This window comes from Ochotona curzoniae, unplaced genomic scaffold, assembly GCF_017591425.1.
Source record: "Ochotona curzoniae isolate NIBS_2020 unplaced genomic scaffold, NIBS_Ocur_1.0 contig_2294, whole genome shotgun sequence".
Taxonomy (NCBI): domain Eukaryota; kingdom Metazoa; phylum Chordata; class Mammalia; order Lagomorpha; family Ochotonidae; genus Ochotona; species Ochotona curzoniae.
In genome coordinates this window covers 3,774,725-3,798,929 of record NW_024465405.1, presented here as the reverse complement: position 1 = coordinate 3,798,929, position 24,205 = coordinate 3,774,725, and the positions used below count along the sequence as shown (strand labels likewise).

Here is a 24,205-nt window from a genome sequence, read left to right as displayed (position 1 = left end):
TCTGCAATGCGGCTGCTCCGGCCTGACAGCGCTGCCCCGCCAGCAGTCAGCAACAAGCTCTGTTCCGGCCACGCCCCTGCCTGCACTGCAGCAGCACAGGGCCCGAGCCACACAGGGCCCGAGCTCTCCGCAAGTGGACTTGCAAAGTACCCCTCCCCACAGCCACTCCTCACTTCTGCGGGGACCTCTGAGGAGAACGGGTGAGAGCTGTTCAGGACACCATGGGGTCAGGCTGCCTGCCCCTTACCTTCGCTCCAGATGGGTAGAAAATCGTGAGATGGAAGGCCTGAGCTTTGAGGGGGCCCCGGGGGACGTGTTCTGCTCACCGGGTCAGGATCTCTGGTCACGTGGGAGCCACAGGTGTGTGTGCAGGTTCCCTGAAGCCCTTCCTGGGCAGGTGATGTCTGAGCAGAGGGCCCTAGAGCCAACCCAGCGGCTGGGGTCTGAGCCCTTCACCCCAGCAACCACTCACCTACAGTCTGCAGGGGTGAGGGGGTGGGGGCCACTGGGGCTCTGCCAGGGCCAGCTGCTGGTGCTGGCCAGGACACAGGTGGCTGGGGGTTCATGTTACAGTGAGGTGCAAGTTCAAGAAGGCTCTGCAAGGAGGGCAGCAAAATCAGACTGGAACCTACCGATGAGCCCAGAGTCAGCCTGGAGAAGCAGACGCTGGGCTGCAGGGGTCTGCCTCCCCTGAGACCCCAACCCTGTGGCCTGCAAGCTCCCGGCTCTCCAGGGACTGGCCTCTGCCCCTTGGCCTTGCTGACGCCGGGACCTGTCCCAGAGCTGTTGGACACTGCCTGCTCCCACCAGGTGAGAACCCAGGTGTCCACAGACATGGCCAGAGCTGTCCCCCACAGAGGGTCCCAGTGTGCCCTTCCCCGGACCATGTGCCTGCTGGTCCCGTGTCTCTGGGCTGTCGCCCAGCGCTGGCGGGGCACAGCTCTGCTGGTGGCCTTGGGAGCGTGCCTACAGCCTCGGGGTCCAGGACTGCTCTGACCTTTAAGCCTCAGGGTGTGGGATACTTGGGTGACCGTCAAAGATGCCACGGTGGAAGGAGGGGTGCTACGAGCTCAGAACTTGTGTCCCTCCCCCCACCCCTCATCCCTGCATCTGGATGTCAAGAGGTGAAAAGGGTCGAATGAGGTTGGGGTTGGCCTGGATCCAGCTGGGCTGGTGCCCTTAGGACAAGGGGAGACCCCGGAGCCCACGCCCAGCCACATGTGGTCACGGTGAGAGACCAGAAAGGGGCCTCCCCCAGGACTGAGGTGGCCGCCTGGACTCTGGACTCAGCCTCAGCTGCTGCAGCGGCCCTGCCTGGCCAGCACCCAGCCCCGCAGGCACAGACAGGCACTTGGCCGGAATGGCACTGTGCAGGTGGCACTCAGCCTGCTGCCCAGGTCAGGGGCTGTGGCCTTCAGGGGCCTCCCCGGGGCATTCTAGCTTCCTCCACCAGTGGACCACTCCACAACTTGATCCAGCACTCAGGCCCTCCATGTCCACGTATGATTCTTCCCACAGCCTGGAGGACACACTCTCGACCCCGTCGTTTCCACGCGAACCGGCTGGGAATAGGCCTGGATTTCTAATTGTGAAACAATGATAAAGCAACCTGGACAGCAAAGCACACGACCTCGCACCCTCATTTTTCCTGATGCAAAGCCTGCTTTTCACCAAGCACGTGAGCTCTGTGAACACCTGTCTGCGTTTCTAGTGTCACAGCATCCGCGTCAGTCCTGGGCCATCCAGGCATGGAGAGGGCGGCTCACGGGGTCCACTGGGACAGAGGCCCTGGAAGGACAAGAATCGTCTGAGGGTCCCCCGCCCCTCTGTCTCCGAGTCCTCGCAGCCCTCCAGGGCCCGGCACAGGAGCCCTGGTCTACCCTCAGGCAAGCGAGAGCCGGGGCGTGGTGGCTCCTGCACTGCCCTGGATCCCAGCGAGGCTGTGACGGCCACCTGCCTCCACACTCTTGGTCCATTGTGTTTCCTGGCCCCAACTTTAGTTTTGGAAAAAGGAACAAAAATAAAACACAGCACTGAAAAAGGAACACAATTTCTCATCAAATATCTGTTGAGCATTTACTATGGTTGTTTGGGAACGTTACAGAACAAAAGGGGGTCTCACTGTGCCAAACACGTGCCCAAGCCAGCTGACCAGGGGTCACTCAGGGCTTGGTCTCTTCCCATGCTCCTGTATGTGGGTGCTCCTGGGACTGCAGCAACCACACTGTGTGTGCTGTGTGGAGCTGCCCTGGGCATCAGGCGGGCATCGCGTCTCTGGCTAGAACCCTTGGAGGCACGAGAAGGCCAGCACCTGCAGTGGCAAGTACATGCTCTGTGCAGCGGGTCCATGGGCTAAGCCTGGTGCAAGTCCTGGGCGCGATTACAGCATGCCATCCCCCCTGCTCGGGCGCCACCTCCTCCCATTCTCTAAGGCAGGGCTGGCTGTGGACAGGTGACCTCACTGCGCTGCCACTGGTGAGCTCAGCTGGGCCTGGGCTGTGAGCGATGGCACTCAGTACAAGGACAGAGTCACTGTCATGGGCACTGCTTCGCTTACATCCACCTTTGTGAGCGTGAAGGACACACTCCCCGGACTTGTGGAGTGGAATTCCTTGCCAGTTGTCCTTTAAAGGCCTTGTAATCTGCCTGGTGGCGCAGGGGAAAAAATACTTAAGTATCAGCATTGCCTGTGGGTCTGTCCGCTCAACCATGTGCCATTTGGTGAGCAGTGCCAAGTCCACGCCTAGAGTCCTATCAGGTCCAGGCCTCCCCTCCGACATGGCTCCTAGGGCAAAGTCTGCAGCAGGGCGGGGGTCTGCATCAGGGCGGGGACAGATCTGGCCCCTGCATGTGTAGGCAGAGTGGCTTGTGCCATGGTCCTGGAGGCATTCCAGGGGACAATGGCATCTGCTCTTTGCGGGATGCCTTGGGGCACAGCCTTGGCTTCCCACAGGACCCCTAGAGGCTTTGGCCAGCAGGTGGCCACAATTACTGGTCACAGGCACCACCCTCTCCCCGTCCCTGCGCTCCCCTGCATGTCCTGCCAGAGCAAGGCAGCTGCGCCATCTGGGGTCGCCAGCTCCGCAGCATCCCGCTCAGCAGGTGCACCTGTGCGTGTGCCCAGGTTGCCAGCTCCTTGGTAGACTGCCCTGACTCATTTGCTCTCCTTCAGAATTTCTTCCCTTTATTTTTTTAAATGGACATGCATAATACATGTGTCAGAAAGTGTACACTGTAAGAGTTAAAGTTCCCTGCTTGTCGGTGCATTTGGGGTTCAAGCAATTATCACCATGATGCCATGTCGGATCAGTGTGACTGCGAAGGCTCGTGCCCGCCACGCAGCCACTGCTTGGGTCCCTGGCAGCCACTGCCTCCCTTTCTCCTTGGATGTGCCTAGCCTGGCGTGACACACAGGAGACCACATGCCACGTGGATTTCTGTGGTTCCCTGCATCCCTCCTCGTGGCTGGGTACCACTGCACGGCCTGGACACTGCGCGGTCCCTCCATCCGTCAGCCGATTGGCACTGCCTCCACTCTCAGCTATTACAAACACCACATGATGATCTCATTGCTGTGTGGAGTCACGCCTCCTTCTCTCTCTCTTTTTTTAAGATTTATTTTCATTGCAAAGTCAGAGAGGAGGAGAGACAGAGGGGAAAATCTTCCGTCCGATGATTCACTCCTCAAGTGAGTGCAACGGCCAATGCTATGCCGATCTGAAGCCTGGATCCAGGAACTTTCTCCAGGTCTCCCACATGGGTGCAGAGTTCCAAGGCTTTGGGCCATCCTCGACTGCTTTCCCAGGCCACAAGCAGGGAGCTGGATGGAAAATGGAGCTACCAGGATTAGAACCGGCGCTCATATGGGGTCCCGGTGCGTTCTAGGCGAGGACTCTAGCCGCTAGGCCACGCTGCCGGGCTGCCTCCTTCTTTCTTAACTCTGCTTTAGAGGGGTGTTGCTGGGTCAGACAGTATTTCTGTTGAACTTTTTGGCAAAGCATCTGTGTTCCAAACACAATTTCCAGCAGCTCTGAGGGTTCCGATTTCTTCATAACCTCACCAGGATCAGCCTACACCTGCTGGAAGGTTGGCGGGTATCTCAGAGTGCTTCTGCACGACCCTCACCCAGGAAGTCATGCTGGCTGGCATCTTTTTGGGTACTTCTTGGCCACTGGTAAGTTGCCTCTCTCCTTTGAGTCCTAAGTGCCCTGGATACGAGACCCTGAGCGATGTGTCACACGCCAGTATTTCTGTTCACTCTGTGTATTGCCTTTGTTTTATTGTTTTTTTGAATCACTAAAAATATTTTTTAAAGATTTCTTTTTATTGGTCAGTCAGATATACAGAGAGGAGGAGAGACAGATTGGAAGATCTTCCGTCCAATGGTTCACTCCCCAAGCAGCCACAATGGTCGGGGCTAAGCCAATCCGAAGCCAGGAGTACAGAGCCTCTTCTGGGTCTCCCATGCGGGTGCAGGGTCCCAAGGCTTTGGGCCGTCCTCGACTGCTTTCCCAGGCCACAAGCAGGGAGCTGGATGGAGAGCGGGGCTGCTGGGATTAGAACCAGCGCCCATGTGGGATCTTGGCCCATGCGAGGCGGGGACTTTAACCGCTAGGCTACCACAGTCCTGAATCACTAAAATTTTAAACTTTGAAGTGAAATCTCTCTAGTTTTGTGTCTTTAGGTATCAGAGCGAGACCACTGCTGAATTCAGGGTCATGCAGATTTACTCTTCTGTTCTCAGAGTTTTGTGTTTGGGGCTTTGGGCCATCACGAGTCCTGTTTTTGCAAATGCATGTGTTTGTGTGTGTGTGTGTGTGACTGCATCCCACCATCTGTGGACAGCTGTGTGTGTGTGTGTGTGTGTGTGTGTGTGTGTGTGTGTGACTGCATCCCACCATCTGTGGACAGCCATCTGTGTGAGTGAGTGACTGTAGCCCACCATCCGTGGACAGCCGTCTGTGTGAGTGAGTGACCGTAGCCCACCATCCGTGGACAGCCGCTGGCCCCCACGCCATTGGCTTCTCTGGCAGGGTGCCGTGGCCCCCTTGTTAGAGACGCACTGATGGCAGACGCGCTCTCAGCTCTCTCCCGCTGATCTTGTCTGTTGCACGATGGTCCTCCCCGGAGCTCACAGCAAGGGGGAAAGGTCAGGCTGGCCTGGCGCAGGGACACGTGCAATCCACGCCGACGCGGTTCAGAACTCATCTTCCCACCAAGCATTCCAAGATCCGTGGATTTTGTTCTTAGACTTACAGTTTAGGGGTTAGGTTTTGAAAACAGGAAGTCAGCTGACTTTGTAATTCTTAAAGAGCATCTTGCCATGCCACGTTTCCATATGAACTTTAGCATAGTTTGTCCCCCCCTTTTTTTTTTGGTAAAAAAGGAAAAAAAAAAGCCACACACACACACACAGCCGGGCAGCTGTGAGTGCGAAGGGCTGTGCCACTCCTCAGCCTCAGGGGTGTTTGCCCACCTTGACCAGGAGACGTGCCGTCCCCCACCGTCTGGGTCTTTTACAAGGCCTTACCATGATAGCGACGTTTTCAGTGTGTGGTTTAAATTTACTTCTGACAACCAGGTTACTTCAAAAACTTCTTGGCAAATGGAATGAAAAGTTTATTTTGGCATGATTTTGAAATCCAGGCATATTAAAGATCTTCAGAAAATTCATGGAAAATCAGATTATGAAAACCTATAAATGGATTTCTGCTTTTTTTTTTTTTAAATCTCAAATTGTTTCTGTGGTTCCTTAAGATTTTCTACATATAGGATTATGTCACTGTAAACACATCATTTCAGTATTTTTCTAATTTGAACTGCTTCTTTCTTTCCTCCTTCCTTCCCTCCCCGCACGCTCTCTCTCCCCTCTCTATTTCTGCTTAATTCCCTAGGCTGCTCCTCCAGCACCGTTACAAGTGGCGGCAGTCTTTCTGCTGGTGTTACGGACAAAGGGTGATGTTGGCGGGGACAGCGCCGTGGCGCAGGTTAAGCCTCTGGCCATGCTGACGATCTAGACTGGTGCCAGCTCCAGTACTGACTGCTCTACTTCCAATCGAGCCCCCTACGAATGAGCTGGGGAAGCAGCTGGAGATGGCCCGAGGCCTCGGGCCCTTGCGCTCGTGTTGGAAGAAACCCCTGGCTCCTGGCTTCAGACCGGCCTGGCTCCAGCCATCCGGTCATTTGAAGAGTAAACCAGCAAATGGAAGATCTCTTTTTGTCTCGCTTTGTTTTTCTGTAAATCTTTGAAATAAAAACAAATTAACTTTTTTTTTTAAAAGATGACACTATTTTTTTGGTGCATCTCATTTATCAGGCTCAGGAAATCCCCTTTCACAAACTAACGAGAGTTTGTACAGTGGACAGTTTGTGGACTTTGTTGAATGTTTTGTCTGCATCTCTCAGGATTATTATGCAGCGTCTCTTTCACTGCACTATGGGAAACTCCACTAATGGCTTCTGTGTGCTGAACCAGCCTTGCATTCCTGGGGAAAGGGGCACAGGGCCACAACGTGCCGCCCTGTCTCTCAGTGCCCAGAGGTACGGATGCTCTACCACCTGCTGGGATGCCACCCTGGGTGTGCCAGGCCTGGCTGCACTCCATAAACAAGTGAAGAAGGCTGCCCGGTAGCTAGGTCTGACACAGGAGGCCACGGGCAGGGCTGCGGCCACATCTGGGGACAGACAGTACAGATGTGCACTGAGAGACAGCTCTCTGGTGGCGAGGCTGCCTTCCACGGCGCTGGGCTTCCTGCAGGGCTTGCCTGTGGCAGGTGGTGTAGCCAACCGATGGCACCCTCCTGCCCTCCGGGCCAAGGGCAAATGCAGGCTGGGTGAGCCTTGTAACAAAGTGGACGCCATTCTCCCTAAGCTTACGGAGACTTCCTATCAAGGCGCCTCCTTGTAATTGGCGAGCGTCCGGGCAGCAAGCTTCAACTGGGACCACGACACTGGCTCCCAGGCCGTGGCTGGCTGGAGGGATAGCGGTAACACGCTGGCACTGTAACTGACAGCACTGTTCTTAAGGCAGCACTAATGCATTTCTCATTTGCACCTCTTCCTAACCGGTGTAATATTTATAGGAGAGCAGTTCAGATCTGGGCTCCGAGTGCTGGTAAATGCTGCTAATGAGGACCATCCAGGCAGAGTGAGTCACGGCTCTCTCTGATGCCAACCCGCCTTGCTAACACAAGTTGCTCAAACTGAAGTCAGAGCCGAGCCCCCTGGGGCGGCTGCTTTGCAGGGTGGTAGAGATACAAAGTTTCCTGGCAGCAAACATCACTGGTAGGAGCAGGCGACCAGCCTGCATACCCACAGCTCCTCGGGACATTGTCCCTTCCTGGATGGAGGCAGTGGGAGGGTGAGCCGGCTCTGGGGCCCGGCTGGGGCACGGCCGCCCACGGGCATGCCATGGTGACAGAAATACGCTGTGAGTTGCAATTAGTATGGGATTGTCATTTTCGGGGGGCTCCTGCCAATTAATTAAGCCTGTCGAACGGAAAACCGTGGCACTCACACGGTAATTTGTATCGGAGGAGACTGGTCACGCCGGTGCGGTGGCCGCCCTCCACGGACCCAGTTCACCTGCAGAGCCCCACGAGTAAACGGCACAGGGCCGCCTGGAAAGGCGCATGCACCCATGGGTGTTTGTGGGGGGAGGAGTGGGGAGCCGTCCTTGCTGTAACTGTTCCCTGTGGTCAGAGGCAGGCTGATTGAAGCTCTCAGGCAGCCCCGGCTCCCGGAGCCCTCCGTGTCCGGGATGATGGAATCAGGAGTTTATTCATGCCATTAAGCCCCAGAGAACTTAATTGAAAGAAGAGCACAGCCCGGACCTTGACAAGCGCGAGGTCACCGTAATTGCTGCCGGACATATTTAACATTAAGATAATCAGGCCATTAATTACCCTTTGGATCATTAAATCAGCCAGTTGCAAAATGAAATTTCTGCCTCTATTACTCACTTGAGAGACCACAGGGGTGGCCTTTAATTTATCAGGGAGCCTGCCATACAAAGGCTGGGGCTGGGGCGGTGGTGGTTGGGGGCGAGCGGGGGAGAGCAGGCGGGGAGTGGCGGGTGGGGGGGGACGCCGAGCACAGCGGGGGCAGCGGGGGCAGGGCCTCGATCCGCCATGCTCGGTGATCGTGGCAAATTAACTAGGTAAGAAGACCCCGGCTTTCCAAAGGCAGGAGCCGGGGGTATGTAAATAGATGAGGGCAGACCGGGAGATCAGAGCGTGCACACCACTTAGCGGGCTAATAAAGGAAATCACCCTTGATTATCACTGCTAATTTGGACACTGCCGGTAGCTTGTTATGCGTGTTCTGAGTAGCATTTAATTAATTCAATTGCTTGTTAATGAGGGAAGTGACATGTGGGGAGCAGACCCAACCGCAGATGGGCTCTGGTCATGGCGGCACAGTCCGTCCCCACCCCGTCCGCTCCGCTGTGCTTCCTTTTTAAAGAAAGAAAATAGGAAAAGGTGGCAAGCACCGAAGAACACTCCAAAAAAAAAAAAGGAAAAGACAAAACATTGACCTCAGCAGGCCAAGAACTGTTGAAAAATAATAAGATGAGACAGTGGCGGGGCTGCGCGGGCAGGCGCGTTCCCCGAGGCCACGCTGCGAATGTGGCATCTTTACAACGGGACTTTGAGCCCCGAGATTACTACATTGTAATCTCCTGATCAAACCTAACAGGACAAAGGCGCGGCCAAGTGGTGCTGCTTTGAATATCTCCGAGTTAGCTGTAGGGATCCAATTATTTTCAGTTTGGATACATTTCCCCTTTATCAATATCTCCATGTGCATAAATACAATCAAAGTGGCGCTCCGGGATCAGACAGAAGCGGAACTCGCATCTCTGGGCAGACTTGCTCCATCTGGAAGTGCGCGGCCAGTCTGCCATACACGTCTGATGTCAGTCTCCACACCTTCCCAGCCAAGGCAGCGCATCTTTCCACAGGTTAGAGACAAGGAGGGAGTTGAGGCAGGGAGGGGAAGTGACAAATAATAGGGCGGGGGCGGGGATCAGGAGGGGCGATGAAGAGAAGTGAAAAAAACAAAAGCAGCAGCCAGAAGCCGAAGAGGGCCACGACGGTGGCCACAGCTCGGCGGCCCCTCCCAGGAGCCTCGGGAAGGTGATGGGGGATTTGCCTGGGCTCAGAGCCTTTCTCAAGAGCGCCTTCACTTCTACTGCTGCAAGCACAGGTCTCCACTCCCAGCTCCCGAGTCAGTGGGCACCAGAGCCAGCAGGTGGACAGGCTCCTGGTGCGCAAATGCAAGCTGCAGTCCTGCCTGTCCTGGACCCGAAAGCCCTGATGGGAGACGGGAGGTGAGGACCAACGGCCGTGCGGATGCAGCAGAGGGCTCCATCCTGCCCCGAGATGACCAAGTGAACCGGGGGTAACAATGAGACACAAAACAGCCCCGGCTGTCCTGAGTATTAGGGAGACCCTGCGGGGTGGGAGATGGGGGCTCTGAGCATGCCAGGACGTAGCAGGGTGTCAGAGGGGGTCAGCAAGCTGGCTTTGCTTGCACACCCTGCACACACACAGTGCCGAGTGCAGGTCTGACCACACGGCGAAGCCCGGGGCCCTGCTGGAGCAGGTGCCAGGCAACCAGCGGTCCCTTGTTCCCACTCACACAACATTCACTGGGCTGTTGTTTCAACATGTTGGCCTTTAGTGACACCGCAGGTCCTGATGCCACCTGGTGGCTCTGGGGCCGGAGGCTCCACTCCCTGCCAGAGCACTCAGTCACCAGCAGAGGGTCGGCTGACGGAGAGCCGTGCCTCTGGCTGATCCGGCCTGCCCTGCGCCACCTCCGCAGCCCCACTGACACTCAGCGCTTTCAGTGTGAGCCGAATGCCATCAACAGCAATTAGAGAGGGCACTGTGATTCCACCCCAGATCTAGTTAATTGTCGGAGCATTGATCGCTCCTTCTAACATGATTCCTTCTCCAAATGAAACCCCCGTTACAGGGGGGGACCGAGGGCACCTCTCCCTTGCGCGACAATAAATTTAATATTGAATGTACTGGGGGAAAAATGTCAGTTGTTGAGGAATCCATCCAAAAAGATTTTTTTCCCCCTCTTCCTGAGAGTAATTAAAAGATGCTTTTCTTGACTAATGATTCCCCTGTTTAGGAATGGTAAGTCAATATCGCTTCAGCTGCCGTCAGATCCCATTGATCACGACGCCGCTCCGAGTCAGCAGCACGCCGCTCTCGGGGCGGCTGCGAACCCCGGAACCAATTACGGGCTGTCCGAGCAGCTCTAATCAGGGGCGCAGGGACAGGGGGCGGAAGGCCAGCCAGCTGCTCAAAGGCACCCATGCTCTGGGGGTCCCCACGCCTGCTGGCCCCGGGGAGGGCTGCTGCTCTGGACAATGACCTCCTGCACCGTCCCCATGGTGCTGAGTCCGTGTGTGCATGTGCGCATGCTCGGGGTGCATGGTAGGCACACGTCTGCTTTTATCTCACTGTCAGAATGCATCTTGTGCATGCGATGTAAAGGACCAGGACTCCTTGTCAGAAGAGCTAGCCTGGATGGCTGACACTTGGCTCTGCCATGTCCACAGACCTATTTCCTGAAGTAGGGCTGCTCGGTGCTACCCCGGGGTCACGCTGAGAGAGCCTGCGCCTGCTTCTACCCACCATGCCAGGGAAAGCGGAGCGGCCAGACTGGGGAGGCCCAACGCTCCCAGCATGCCAACACTCCAGGCTTGCGGTTTTCATGTTGCTTCGCTCCGAGGCTGCAGGTGGGGAGGTGGCGGGGAGGTGGCGGGGAGGTGGCGGGGAGGTGGCGGGGAGGTGGCGACACTGGCAGCCCGTGTTTCGGGGGATCCTTTATACTCTACCACATGGAGTCCAGCTACTCTCCTACGTCACCTCCGGCCTTCAGCCACCTCTGGCTGCCTTCAGTCCTCCCGGGAACAGAATCAACACACCAAGCAAGCCCCTCGGCTGGCCTCCGGCTCCCAAGGCCGTCCCAGGCTCTGGGGAGGGCCCGGCCCCACAGCCCTGGAAACCAGCCCCTAACTCAGATCCCGGCTCAGCTGCCATTTCACCAGAAAGTTCCACGGAGCGCACCACCTGGAGAAAGCACCTGCTCTGAATCCCTGAGTCAGCCCGCAAATGCTCAATGACATGGCAGGTGCCGCCATCCGTACCTTCTCCAGAGGGGCTCTGGGATACCTGCCCGATTCAAACACCACCAACCCCAGGGGTCGACGCCCAGAGGCACAAAGACCTGGTCCATCCTCACGTGTGTTCATCTCGCCAGAGAGAACATGTGGACATCTGCAGTTACCTTGAGCGACCCCACCACCAGGGCCCGACAGGAACACAACAAAACCACGTGAGGAGTGAGGGGTGGGCACTGCCACGCCCCTCCATGTGAGGAGACCCCTGTGGTGCGTGGGGTGGCCATGCCCCCTCCATGTGAGAGGAGACCCCTGAACCATCTCCACCACACCTGCACGGGGGCACAGAACACACAGCAGGCTTAATTACCAAAGAGCTGGACTCAAACTTGTAAATTACAACCTGAGGACCCGCACTCCAGAGATTTCACTTGTGAACCAGGTTGAAATAAATATAAAGCAGTTAGTTCAAAAAGCAACCCACAGCTTTGCTTCCAGTCATTCTAAAAGGTTCCTGATTTTACTGGGTAGCAGAGCAAACTTTTCAAACTTATGATATTAAAAATAAAGTGCTACTTTTACTCACAGTGAGACGCATGGAGTTAAATTTTTTCAAACTTATTTCAATGTTTCCTGCATGTCAATCTACTTTTAAAATTATTTCTTTTTAGGTTCAAACCACACCCTTCCATCACCTGTAGTTTTTGGACTTTTATTTATTAAAACACAGAACAGATTGGATGAACTTCATAGAGACACTGCACCTGTTAACACGACTCCATCTTCTGAGAATACGCACAGTGGATGCCCGGCTGGTTTCTACGTTTGCGTGCAATAAGCCAGAGTAGCTCGTCAGAGCACGCCATCTCTCCCTGAACAGCAAAGTCATGCACACTTGGATGGCACAGAGCAGTCACGCGAAGGAGCTGGGCTCTTAGCCCGACGCAGTGGAAACCAAGGCACCCCCCAAACTCCCAGAGGGCCAATGCAGACAGCAGGGTCAGTCACACAGTGGGCCAGAGGCGGCGCCACAGAGCTCTCTGCAGTGGCAACGGACCAAGGCCACGCCGCGTGACCACGCTCCCTTGCAGAAACCAGTTTTGAGTGGTTGATGTGCTCTTACGCTCGGACGCTCACAGGGTCATCAGCAAAAAAAGCTGAGAAAACCGCCAAGACAGCCTCGACCAGAGGCCTCTCCCGGCCTCTCCCAGCCTCTGCCTCTACGCTGACGCAGCAGACCCACCCCCTGACCTCACAGTGAGCGCCAGCCTCTCCCAGCCTCTGCCTCTATGCTGACGCAGCAGACCCACCCCCTGACCTCACAGGGAGCGCCAGCCTCTCCCGGCCTCTTCTGGCCTCTCCCAGCCTCTGCCTGTACGCTGACGCAGCAGACCCACCCCCTGACCTCACAGGGAGCGCCAGCCTCTCCCAGCCTCTCCCAGCCTCTGCCTCTACGCTGACGCAGCAGACCCACCCCCTGACCTCACAGGGAGCGCCAGCACACATGTACACCCCCCCACCCGCATCACCACCAGCACTCCCAATACCCCCCGCCCCCGAGCAAGCCTGCAAGCCAATGGCTCATCTAGCGCTGGGAGCAGCTCAAGTCTACTGTGCCTACAGCACCCAGGCCTCCTCAGGTGCTCAGTGCTCCGCACTGCCCTGCCACTGCTCAGGAACATGAAATATGCATGTGTTCTCCAAAGTGGCTTATAATAGCTGTCAATGAAAAATGAGAAGCTAAATGGCTTCAAAACAAATGCGTTTGTTACACAGGGTAACAATTAACATTAACGAGGTGTCTGCACATGTTATGCCAAACTCAGCTGATTAAACATGCTGGATATGTGTTTTAGAAAATAAAATATATTTTGTCATCATAAAATTACGTGTGTGGTGGGGGGAAGCAACAGAGCAGATGCTTATCAAACATATAAGAATAACCAAATTAAAGAATCCAAACTTCATAATTAGAGTTTACAGTCATGCCCACTAGAAATGCAATCATTCATAACGCTAGAAGCATCATCCATTCCTGGGGAGATCTGCAAGGTGTAAAACCAACACGAGGGACGAAGGAGCTGCAGCTCCCCGCACGCGCTTTAGAGCAGCCTGGCAAGCGGAGGTCGCCCGGCTCGCTCGGTGGCATTCCTACGTGGCCCGCCGAGGTCTCTTCCGGGGGGTCACCACTGGCCAAAGCACCGCGGCCACCGCCCTCCCACAGTCCTACCTGGTGGAGTCCAGGGAGGGCTTCGTCCGGCCCTGGCAGTTCTCCTCCCAGACGCTGTTGGCCAGCTCGTTGCCGATGGACGACATGACCTTGATGAGCTCGACCGGCCAGTCGTCCAGGTCCAGGGAACGTACCCGCGACAAGTGCGTGCCGAGGTTGCGGTGGATCCCTGAGCACTCGATGCACATGAGGGCTCCCAAGTTCAAACTGGCCCAGTTGGGGTCTACAGGAAGAACAAGAGCCAACAGTGAGAACACCACCACTGCCAGGACACTTTAGAGTTGTTTTTTAAAGATTCTTTGTTTTTATTGGAAAGGTAGACTGATGGAAAGGAGAGACGAAGAGAGAGATCCTCTGTCCACTGGTTCGTTCCCCAAACGGCCTCAATGGCTGGAGCTGAGCTGATCTGAAGACAGCAGCCAGGAACTTCCGGGTCTCCCCTGTGGGCACAGGGTCTGGGCCATCCTCCCCTGCTTTCCCAGGCCAATGAGCAGGCAGCTTGAAGGGAAGTGAAGCAGCTGTGACACGAGCTGGTGCCCATATGGGGTGCCATGCTAGAGGATTGGCCAGTTGAGCCAATGCACCGGCCCCAGACTTCAGACTCTTACAGCAAAATGAGCTGCCAAACTCCGCCTCCAGCAGCTATATTCCTCCCCAGTCACATGACGAGTGAGCGCTCACTGCCCATTTCAGGATCTCAAAGGACTCGGCATGTTGTAGCAACACTGAAAAACCTGGCTCTAGCCAAGGCCTTGACATTTTTCATATAATGGACAATTCCAAGTATTGACCTGGAGAGAAGGGTGAACTTCCCAAAGCTTCCACATCCTAGAGAGAGGGCTGGGCCATGTGGGGGCTGGCATCCGCCGAGGGCATCCCCACAGCAGGGGCACCAGAGGGGAAGCCGAGAGCACGACTCTGCTCAGTCCCCAGGCCCTGACCATCAGCGTCAGTGGAAGTCTTGCTTAGGTACGTGACGCACATGTCTGCGAGTGGCTGAGCCGGGGAGGCACACGTGGGGATTTCAGTGGTCCTTCTGGTGGGTCACCACGGGGCACTCTCGGGTCTCAGCAGGGTCTGGTCCCCTGGCTATGCCGCCACCCAGCTCCAGGAGCCACTCCTCACAGGAAGGATGCGATATGCTTTGTACTACGAAACCAAGGACGCAGTTGTGCAGGATGCCGAGTCAGCTGAGACAATGGACACACCCTCACTGCTGGAGCACTCAGAGGGCCAAGGTGGGGTGACCATCACCTCTGCCGAGAGGCCTGGAGCTCAGCCACGAGTACCCGACGATCTATGCCAGGTACACCAGAGTGGCCACTGTCACACCTAACTCGTTCAGCAATTGTCCTTTATTCCATGCATGGCCTTGGACTCGTTGGTCAGAAGCCAGAGCCCTTTATTTTCAAGTTCATGGGAAAGGTGTATGATGAAAAAAAAAAAAAAAACTACAAACAAAAAAACCCAAACCACTGTGGATTTCCCCGCCCCCGAAGCTCTCTTTCCCTTGAACTTGGCAACATGTCCTGGAAGAATCTCAAGATGGAGACACAAGAGGAAAACGGCTGGGACCTCTGAGATGGTCCCTGTTTGGGAACAGGAAACGTGGGCCTCCTACATAATCCCCTCCCCGGCACAGGGAGGAGAGACCTGAAGGTGCCAGTCAAGGCAGGGCAAGGCGGCACGGGAACGCAGGGCTGAGGCCCAGCCTTGTGGCGGGTGTTTAGGGAAGGGGAGACGAAGGGGAGACGGGCGAGCAGTCTGCCTCTCCACCCTGCTCCCCTGTGGCTCTCACCAGGGGGTTTGTATTTTACTGCCCAACTTCTGCACAACTGCCTTGCAACCCAACGTCCCCTGCCCACTGGACGGGGCGGGCTGGAGCCGTGGGAGCCCTTCCAGCAGACTGGCTCCTCCCAAGGCTGCCGCCCCTAGCACCATGGTCAACAGCCTCTGCGCATTCGCCTGACTTCCTGGTGGCTGCGTCTTGCCGGCATCTCCTCCTGACTCGCCCCTCACCTCCAAACCCCAGCCGGCTTCCTCTCTTCTGAGTCCACTCAGGTTGAGCTCAGCCCGCCCCGCGGGCTCCGTGGCAATGCCAGTGCTGAGAGCCACACACAGCACCACGTCTGGTTTCCGAGTGGCACAGGCAGCCGCTCCGGGCCATGCAGGCGTCCTAGACCAATCTCCCCGACTCTCTGCACATGCGCTCCCCTCAGTGGACGGCACAGCGCCGGCCAGGTCCTCAAGGCAGGACCCTGAGCACCAGCCAGAGTCACCGCTCGCTCTCAAACCCAAACTTTTCAATTATTTATTTATTTGAAAGACAGAGTCAGACAGACAGAAACAAAGTCTTTGACCTGTAGGCTTATTCTCCAAATGGTCACAGTGGCTTCTCCGGGGTCTGCCACGTGGGTGCAGGGCCCTAAGCACTCGGGCCACCTTCTCCTGCTTTCCCACGCGTATTAGCAAGGAACTGGATCAGAAGTGGAGCAGCCAGGACACGAACTGGTCCCATATGGAATGCTGGCATTGCAAGTGGCAGCTTAACTGTGCCATGCCAGTCTTGGCCCTTTCCTCTCACACCCACTGCTCTGGCCCTCCTCCTTACCACTGGCACAGTGGGGGTGCTGTGGGCTCCTGCCTGTACATCTGTCCCCACAGGAAGCACACGCAGTGCTGACTGCAGGAAGGCCACACGCAGTGCTGACCACACGCAGTACTGACCACACGCAGTACTGACCACAGGATGCCTGCATGCAGTACTGACTACATAGAGTACTGCCCACAGGAAGCCCTGGGACCCGCTGCATAGGCAGTACTGACTGCGTCAAGTCACAAATCAGAACCTGTTCCGATCAAGGCCAGTCCTCTTCCACTAACACGAAAAGGCAGCTTTCCTTTCTCACCTGTCTTGCCCGAGCACTGAGCCGTGCCCTCCGCCTGGTGCACCTGCTGCTTACCCTCCAGCTTCAGCTACACTCCCTGCCTGAACCCACTTCCCTAGCAACCCCGCATCAAGTGTGAGGACACACAGCAGCCTGGTTTGGCCTGGGGCTGGTGGGAACTGGGGGCAATTTAGTAGAGGGCAAAACTTACCAGGGAAGGGCCCGGCACCATGGCCTCGTGGCTAGGGTCCTTGCCTTGAATGCACAGGGATCCTATATGGCCGCTGGTTCTAATCCTGGCCACTCCACTTCCCATCCACCTCCCTGCTTGTGACCTGGGAAAGCAGCCGAGGACGGCCCCAAATCTTGGGACCCTGCACCCACGTGGGAGACCCGGAAGAGGTTCCTGGTTCCCGGCTTCGAATTGGTGCAGCACTGGCCATTGCGGTCACTTGGGGAGTGAACCATTGGACGGAAGATCTTCCTCTGTCCCTCCTCCTCTCTGTATATCTGACTTTATATAATAAAAATAAATAAATCTTAAAAAAAAAACCTGACCAGGGAACAACTGAGGGTCACATTTGATGGTGTGCCTGCGACGGCAACCACCACAAAGCCAGCTGTTCTGCGTGCCATCGGGGACCTGCTAAAAATGCTCAGGGGTACAAGGGGCATCCGACCTCAGCAGGGGGAGGTTGTGTGGTGTGCACCGGGACGAGGCGCAGGCAGGCCTTGCGTGTCACACGACAAGCACTGAGTGCCCTCCCAGGGACCTGGTCCTTCCTGTTCCCAGCTGACTCAAGGCTGGACGTCCCGCCCCTCCCGCTCTCCACGTGCTGCCCCCACCGAGCTGTGCATCATTCCCTCAGTTCCAGAGCCACTGGGTCCCTCCCGCTTCATCCCAGCCCGGGGCCCGAGGGTGAGGCTTGGCATATGGCCCCCGTGCCACCTGCCTCACATCCCTCCACAGTGCTCAGATCATGTGCTAGCTTCGAAGACTCTGAGACCCAGGCTTCTCCATCTGCAATCCCATGGCCAGGCATGACCCCTGCCATGGGGACACACTCATCCATGGGGTTAGAGATAGATGGCGACCCAGAGACCCATGGCCACGACAGGCAGCATTGGCCCAGGCCAGAACCAGGCACCAAGCCCTTCCTCCAGGTGTCCCACGTTGGGGCCATCCCCCTGCTGCTTTCCCAGGTACAACAGCAGGTAGCTGGATTGGAAGCGCAGCAGCTGGGACTCCAATCAGTACCAGTATGGGATACTGGCACCACAGGTGGCTAACTTGACCTGCTGCATCCTATTGCCAGTGCCTGGCTTCTCCTTTCCTGTGCTGTGACCCTGACCCCGGCCAGCACTGCCAGGACCCCCACTCCTGTGCCTTTTTTCTTCCTCTGGTCTCTCCCTTGCAAGGCTGTCCTCCTCGCCTGGCCTCAGCTCCCACCCCTGAGGCTGCCAAGCTGCAAGGTCCTCAGAGCAGTGGCTATTACGCTGTGCCACCTGCTGGCTTGGGTTACAGGGGCTCTGTGATAGATTCCACCAGGGTGGCTGGGCTAGCTCCCGGGCTGCACCTGCCAGCCGAGCACAGCTTCCTGTGGCAGAAGGCCAACAGGGATGACAGAAGAAAACTGCATGGTACAGCATGAGGCTGCAGGAGCCGGCGTCCTAGGCTGGCCAGTGTGCGACCAATCTGACAGGAGACGTGGACAGAGCTGGGGGTCCTGAGACGGCGGGGGTCCTGAGACGGCGGGGGTCCTGAGACGGCGATTTGTCTGTGGTCAGCAGGAGCCCTACACAGGGAGCTGCAGGTGGAGGGGTGCGGTTCCTGGAGCATACAGCTGGAGCCAAGGTGCCCACTGCACCGAGACCTTTTGAAGACACTGCCAACTGCCCCATAGAGGGTTCCATTTCCCCATCAGTGTGGGAAGCCTGGCCTGTGCCAGCACCTTCACCCAAACTGAGCATCTTACTTTAAAAAATAAGTGCCAGGCATGGGTATTGGGCACAGTGTTTGAGAACTGCCTGGGATGCCCACAGCCACGTCCGCGTTCCTGCTGCAGTCCCAACGCCTGCTGGGGCAGCCCCCAGGGGGTGACTGACAGCTCAAGGACTTGGGTCCCACTGCCCAGCTAGGAGTCCTGGATGGAGGGCAGCCTGGCCCAGCTCCAAGCACTACAGTCTTTTGTAGACCAGACCAGCAGGTGAAAGCTGGACCTCCCATCACTCTGCATTTCAAATCAATCAATCAATCAATCAATCAATCAATCAATCAGCCTTTTTTTCAAAAAGGTGCCTAAGGAACTTAGGGAACAAACTCCTGTCTGGACAGGAGCCTTTCTGCCGCTCCCTTCCTCTTCCCCTTGGGTGAGGGCTCACGCCCACCCGGCAGGCTGTCTCTCTCTTAATCCATCTAAAACAGAACGGCGCCGACACCCCCAGGGCAGCGCCCACCTGTTCCCTGCCAGAGAACACTCCCCGCTGACACCCTCTCCGCTCATCAGCGGGGCCCGGCGCCTCCGTGAGCCGCAGCACCCGCTATTCCTCTAGCATCCGAAAGCGCTTCGCCACCTGCAGCTACTCAGCCCCACCCGCTGCCGGGGGGCCTGGGGGGGCTGCCACCCCCCAACGTGCCGGACGATCATTGCTTGTGTGTCCTGGTCCCTGAGATTCAGGCCCAGCATGGCCATGACCAGCCAAGTGGCACACATGTCATTCCTAAGCAGCACCCTGCCTGGTTCCCACGCCACTCGTCTGGCCTGAACTGGATTTCCTTTTCTTCAAATGCCACCACACATGAATGAGGTGGGTGGGCAGCTCAGCAGTGACAGCCTGCGCAGGACACTTCCATCCCGTGCCGGGTTCCCTCTGCGTCCTGTCACTGCGTCCCAGGAGGCGACGGAGTGGCTGCAGCACCGGGGGCCAGGCGGCCCTGGGGAGACCAGGGTGGAGCTCCGGGCTCCTGGTTTCAGCCTGGCGCAGCTGCAGGTGATTCAGGTGTCTGCGGATTGGGCCAGCAGAGGGCAGCTCGCTCATCTATGAAGGGACAGAAGGCTAGGGGACGCAAGCCTTCTGGGACGAGAGCATCGAGTGGGGTGATGAAGTAAATGCAACAGCTCAAGCAAAGGCGTCACAAACTCACGATTAATTAAAAGGGGGAAAGACATACATCAGTCGAAGGCAAAAACACAACACACGATTCTGAAATAAAAAACCAAAACCCACAGAAAGCACAGGGCAGGAATGAACCAATGGCAGTTGGGTACATGGGCGTGAGCTGCAGCTGAGCCCTGTGCTGCCGCCATGACGGCTGCTCTCGGCACATTCGTGCACCTGCCAGCCTCGAAGCAGAGGAGCACACGGGCGGCGGCAAGGCCCCGGTGGCGAGTGGTGGGTCCCACAGAGCAGTTCACACCCTCCTCACCCCACGCCCCGCCCACACTTACTCTGCGTATCGCAGTCTACGCAGTGGGAGTTCCCCCGGATGTTCCGGATCGACTGCAGCGCCATGGCCTCGCTCTGGCTTGTGAGTCGTGACTGGGCACCAGGAGAGAGGGAGAAACGAGAGAGCTGAGTGACGAGGCCTGGCGCCAGTGACCGCAGCCAGAGGCTGCATGGGGGCTGGCACACGCAGAGGAAGGCTGCTTCCAACAGTCAAGGAGGTGCTGCTATGTTCACCTCGGGGCCCCTGTCCCCAAGGGAGGACCCAGCCAGGGGTGTTGGATGAGGGGGCTTTGGCAGGCACGGCCAGCGGCAGAGTTCTGGATCAGCTGTGTGGATGGACAGGGGAACAACTGGCACCTGCAGGAATTTTTTGTCATAGATGAAGATGAAAGGATAGGAAGGAAGTGAGCTGGGGTCAAGCCCAGGCTCCTGGCACGTCCCAACCAGGAGGGCCGCTTGCCAGCACAGCAGAGCTTGGCTGACTCAGCAACCAAGTCGCCGGTGCTGGAGGGGGCTCGCGGAGTGGGAGTGGAACTGGACGCTGCTACTTCAAGGTCCTCTTCAGACAAGATGAAAGGAATGTGCGCTTATTGTAGGCAGTTCAGAAAGGGCGCAGAGGGAAGCAGACCCCAGTAAGTTTGAACTAGGGCAGGCCATCCGTGCCGAGCGCAGACAACACTGATGGCCACACGGTAGCCTTGGTCCAAGGTGTACCTGCTGTCCTCGCACAGGAGCTCTCGGAAAGCTGGGTCTGCACTGCGCCTTGAGACCAGTCCCTGGGAGCCCGGTGACACCTGCCCGTCACTGCCTCGACACCAGTCCCTGGGAGCCCGGTGACACCTGCCCGTCACTGCCTCGACACCAGTCCCTGGGAGCCCGGTGACACCTGCCCGTCACTGCCTCGACACCAGTCCCTGGGAGCCCGGTGACACCTGCCCGTCACTGCCTCGAGACCAGTCCCTGGGAGCCCGGTGACACCTGCCCGTCACTGCCTCGAGACCAGTCCCTGGGAGCCCGGTGACACCTGCCCGTCACTGCATACCACCCCCGCAGTTTAAGGGGGTGCAGACTACCCTGCCGGCTGGTGGTTCAGCTACCCGGTTCTCCCTGGGGGCCCTTTGGGCTGCAGACATCTTTGTCTGCATAAACATAAATCTTTGTCTTTCATAAACAGCACTGGAAGGAACTCTCCCGTTAGACCTGCACACATCCCTTACTGAGGAGGAGTCCCTGGGCTGGAGGCGCTGGGTAAAAGGGAGGCCGAGTTTTGACGTTTTCCATTTAGCAAACACAGATCTAATATCGGGTCAGGTGCACACCAAACTCTGAGGATGGTTATAAGACGCTTGATATCTCTGTAAGAATTCTTCATAAGCTGAGCCAGGCCTTGTCAAATTCCTTGATGAGAAACAATTTACTACTTATTATCTAAAGATAAATTATAACTAATGACTGTTGCCAATTAGCACCATGGAATTACTGAGATTTCAATCCCCATTGGACTGCCAAGCAAGTATTCCGAGCAGGTGTAACCATTCAGGCTGCTGTGCGGAGTGCACGTGTGCACATGCAGAGGGACACCTCTCACTCTCCCCCGTGCACTTCCGTGCTTTGCTGGCCGCTAGTCTGCTGGCTCCCTTGTCTGCGTCCACTCCTGATCACCCACAGGCAGCTGGGTCGCTGCCGAGCTCGCTCCCAGGGCCCGGGGTGCGCCTCTGCAGCAGCCACCCAGGACAGCAAGCATGCTCCTGAGCCGCAGGGCCACACGCAGAGGGAGGCCGGAAGTGGCAGTGGCCTGAGGTGGGAAGCCGTCCATTCTGACAGGAGACGGAGCGTTTTATTTCCATTGCACCAAACTGCACCTGTCTGCTAAGCGATGCCCGCCCTCACCTGCTCAGGGAGCAGACCCGTAGGTGTGGGGATGGCCTTGCTGCCCGTGGACAATGGCACCCGAAGGAGCATCGCCTGGGGAGCCACGTCTGGCTGCAGGTGCCCGTGGCCCAGTGAGCCAGGACCCTTGGAAGGCAGGCAAGGGGGCTCTCTGCCATGCTTGAAAAAGGGAGCAAATTACATTACAGTCACAACGAGTGTTGTCCAGTTTACCCGGCTAAGGAGGGTAACAGAGTGAGATACTGCCTTTTCCGAGACAGACTCCCTTCTTAACGATGCGGCTGAGCAGCGAGCAGTAGCTCAGACTTCCCCAACTGGTTACAAACGCTGCTGTTGCAGGCTGCTGGGCACCATCCCTCTCTCTCCTGCTCCAGCTGATCCTAATCTGAAAATACTGGAGGATTCTCTCAGCACCTCAAATCCCAGCAAAGGGCCTAGAAACACCCGTCATTACAATAAAGCCACTTGACAGAAAAATGAGTTCTGAATCAGGAATACTGCTGGGTAGCAGCCTAGAAAATACAGTTTAAAATCCCCCTCTCTTTTTTTTTTTGACCCCCTTGCTAAACAACTGCAAGAAGGATTTTCTGTAATTATTGAAGAAAACACACGCTGGTCCTCGTGCGCGGTTAGGAGACAGATGTATCCTGCCCCTCTTTTCCGCGTACACTCCTGGCAAGAGGCGGTTCCCAGCTGGAGGTGGGTTTGCATCTGGGCCATCGTGGGGATGCGGGACTCTTCATCTGGGTATATTCTCTTTCAAATGAAATAAATGTGCTGGCACAAACACTCTGAGCCCCAAAGACTCCCCCTGCCCCTCCCACGACACAAGAGTTCCACCGCTCTGGGATTAGCTGGGAGAGTCAAGATGCTGTTGCACAACCTGGCAGAGCTCAGGGCAGCCACAACAACACAGAACACTCCCACCGGCCAGCTGGTCAACCTCACTTGGCGTATTGATGCTTTTCTCTCCTGGGTCTCATGCTCACTCCCCTCCAAGAGCAGTGGCCTGCCCGGCCAGCCCACCACGCCGCCTTACCTGGCCCTCCCTGTGCCTGGCCCGGCCAGCCCACCACGCCGCCTTACCTGGCCCTCTCTGTGCCTGGCCCAGCCAGCCCACCATGCCGCCTTACCTTATTCTTGCTGCTTTCACAGGACTGCAGGCTGGCTAGGATCTGGCCCTCAATGGCTTGCACCCACGCGTCTCGCTCCTCATATGTGGTGGCCTCAAAGTGCCACGTCTGGCCCGTGAGCGACACAATGATGAACTCAAAGTTTTCTTCTTGCTCTGAAACAGAGGAGAGAGGAGAGCAAGAGTTGAACATTCGCGAGGCAGGAGATAGCTCCTCGGGGAGTGCCCTGCCAGCAAGGGCCGGAGGGCGCGGGTGCAGGTACGGGCGCGGCCACCTGCATCCACTCCAGGCTCTACAGGTGTAATCAGCGTGGTGAGGACGTGGGGACACGGAAACAAGCCTGTGATGGCGGAGTGTCAGTGCTGGGCCTGGATCAAGAGACCCAGGGATGCAGATGCTCTGTTGGAGCAGTGTGCCACCTGCCACACTGGATCACAAATCAGAATGCTGGTTCAAGTCCCGACAGCTCCACTTCTGAGCCAGCTCACTGTTTATGTGCCTGGGAAAACAGCGGAAGATGGCCCAAGTGCTGGAGCCCATGCCACCTGTGTGGGAGACCCAGTTCCTTCGTAGCTTCTGCTGTCGAGCTGGACCAGTCTGAACGTCATGGTCATTGGGGAAATAAGGCAGCAGATGGAAGACTTGCTTTCTCTTTGTCACTTTGCCTTTCGAATATATAAATAAATAAACCTTCAGAACCAGTGGCGGGCCCGGCGCAATAGTGTAGTGGTTAAAGTTCTTGCCTTGCATGCGCCGGGATCCTATATGGCCGCTGGTTCTAATCCCGGTGGCCCCGCTTCCCACTCAGCTCCCTGCCTGTGACCTGGGAAAGCAGTTGAGGATGGCCCAAAGCCTTGGGACCCTGCACCCGTGTGGGAAACCTGGAAGAGCTCCGGGCTTCAGATTGGCTCAGCTCCAGCAGCTGCGGCACCTGGGGAGTGAACCATCGGACGGAAGATCTTCCTCTGTCCCTCCTCCCTGTATATCTGCATTTCCAATAAAAATAAATAAATCTTGGGGGAAAAAAAAAAGAACCAGTGGCAATAGTCCTTCCTCTGGCTAGCTCACACCTCACACCCTCTGACCTTCCACTCTCAGCTCAGCGCCCGCTGCCCGGGGGCCTAGGCCAGCTCCCCGACAGCCCTTCCCTCCAGGCTGCAGGGCGCCCGCCCCGCCCATCTCCAGCCACCCCTTGGCCTGGCGGCATGCTCAGGCCCCCACCCTCTACAGCTAGCAGAGCCCTCCCTCGTGCTGGGGCCAAGAGCAGCACCCAGGAACAGGACACTTGTCCTCCTCAGCATGCTGTTTGTGACACTCCTGGTTTCCGCAGGAGAAAGGCAAGGCCACTCTGCATGTCCTGGAACAAATGGGGCTGCAAGTGCGTACAACCAATGCGGCTGCAGGTGCGTACAATCAATGGGGCTGCAGGTGCACACCATCAGCTCTTTCAGGGTAAATTCACCCAAACCGCTGG

The 24,205-nt window shown here is 56.8% G+C and overlaps 1 protein-coding gene across 5 annotated transcripts in view; it reads right to left on the bottom strand.

Annotated features, from left to right (window-relative positions):
• AGAP1 (ArfGAP with GTPase domain, ankyrin repeat and PH domain 1) overlaps window positions 1-24,205 on the bottom strand; it is a 418,839-nt gene that overhangs the window by 31,252 nt on the left and 363,382 nt on the right. For all 5 annotated transcript variants that reach the window (XM_040972348.1, XM_040972346.1, XM_040972349.1 and 2 more), the window contains 3 exons: window positions 22,732-22,886; window positions 19,711-19,801; window positions 13,374-13,596 (listed from right to left, as the gene is read on the bottom strand). In XM_040972348.1, the coding sequence (XP_040828282.1) occupies window positions 13,374-13,596; window positions 19,711-19,801; window positions 22,732-22,886 (469 nt within the window). The remainder of the gene's footprint in view (window positions 1-13,373; window positions 13,597-19,710; window positions 19,802-22,731; window positions 22,887-24,205) is intronic.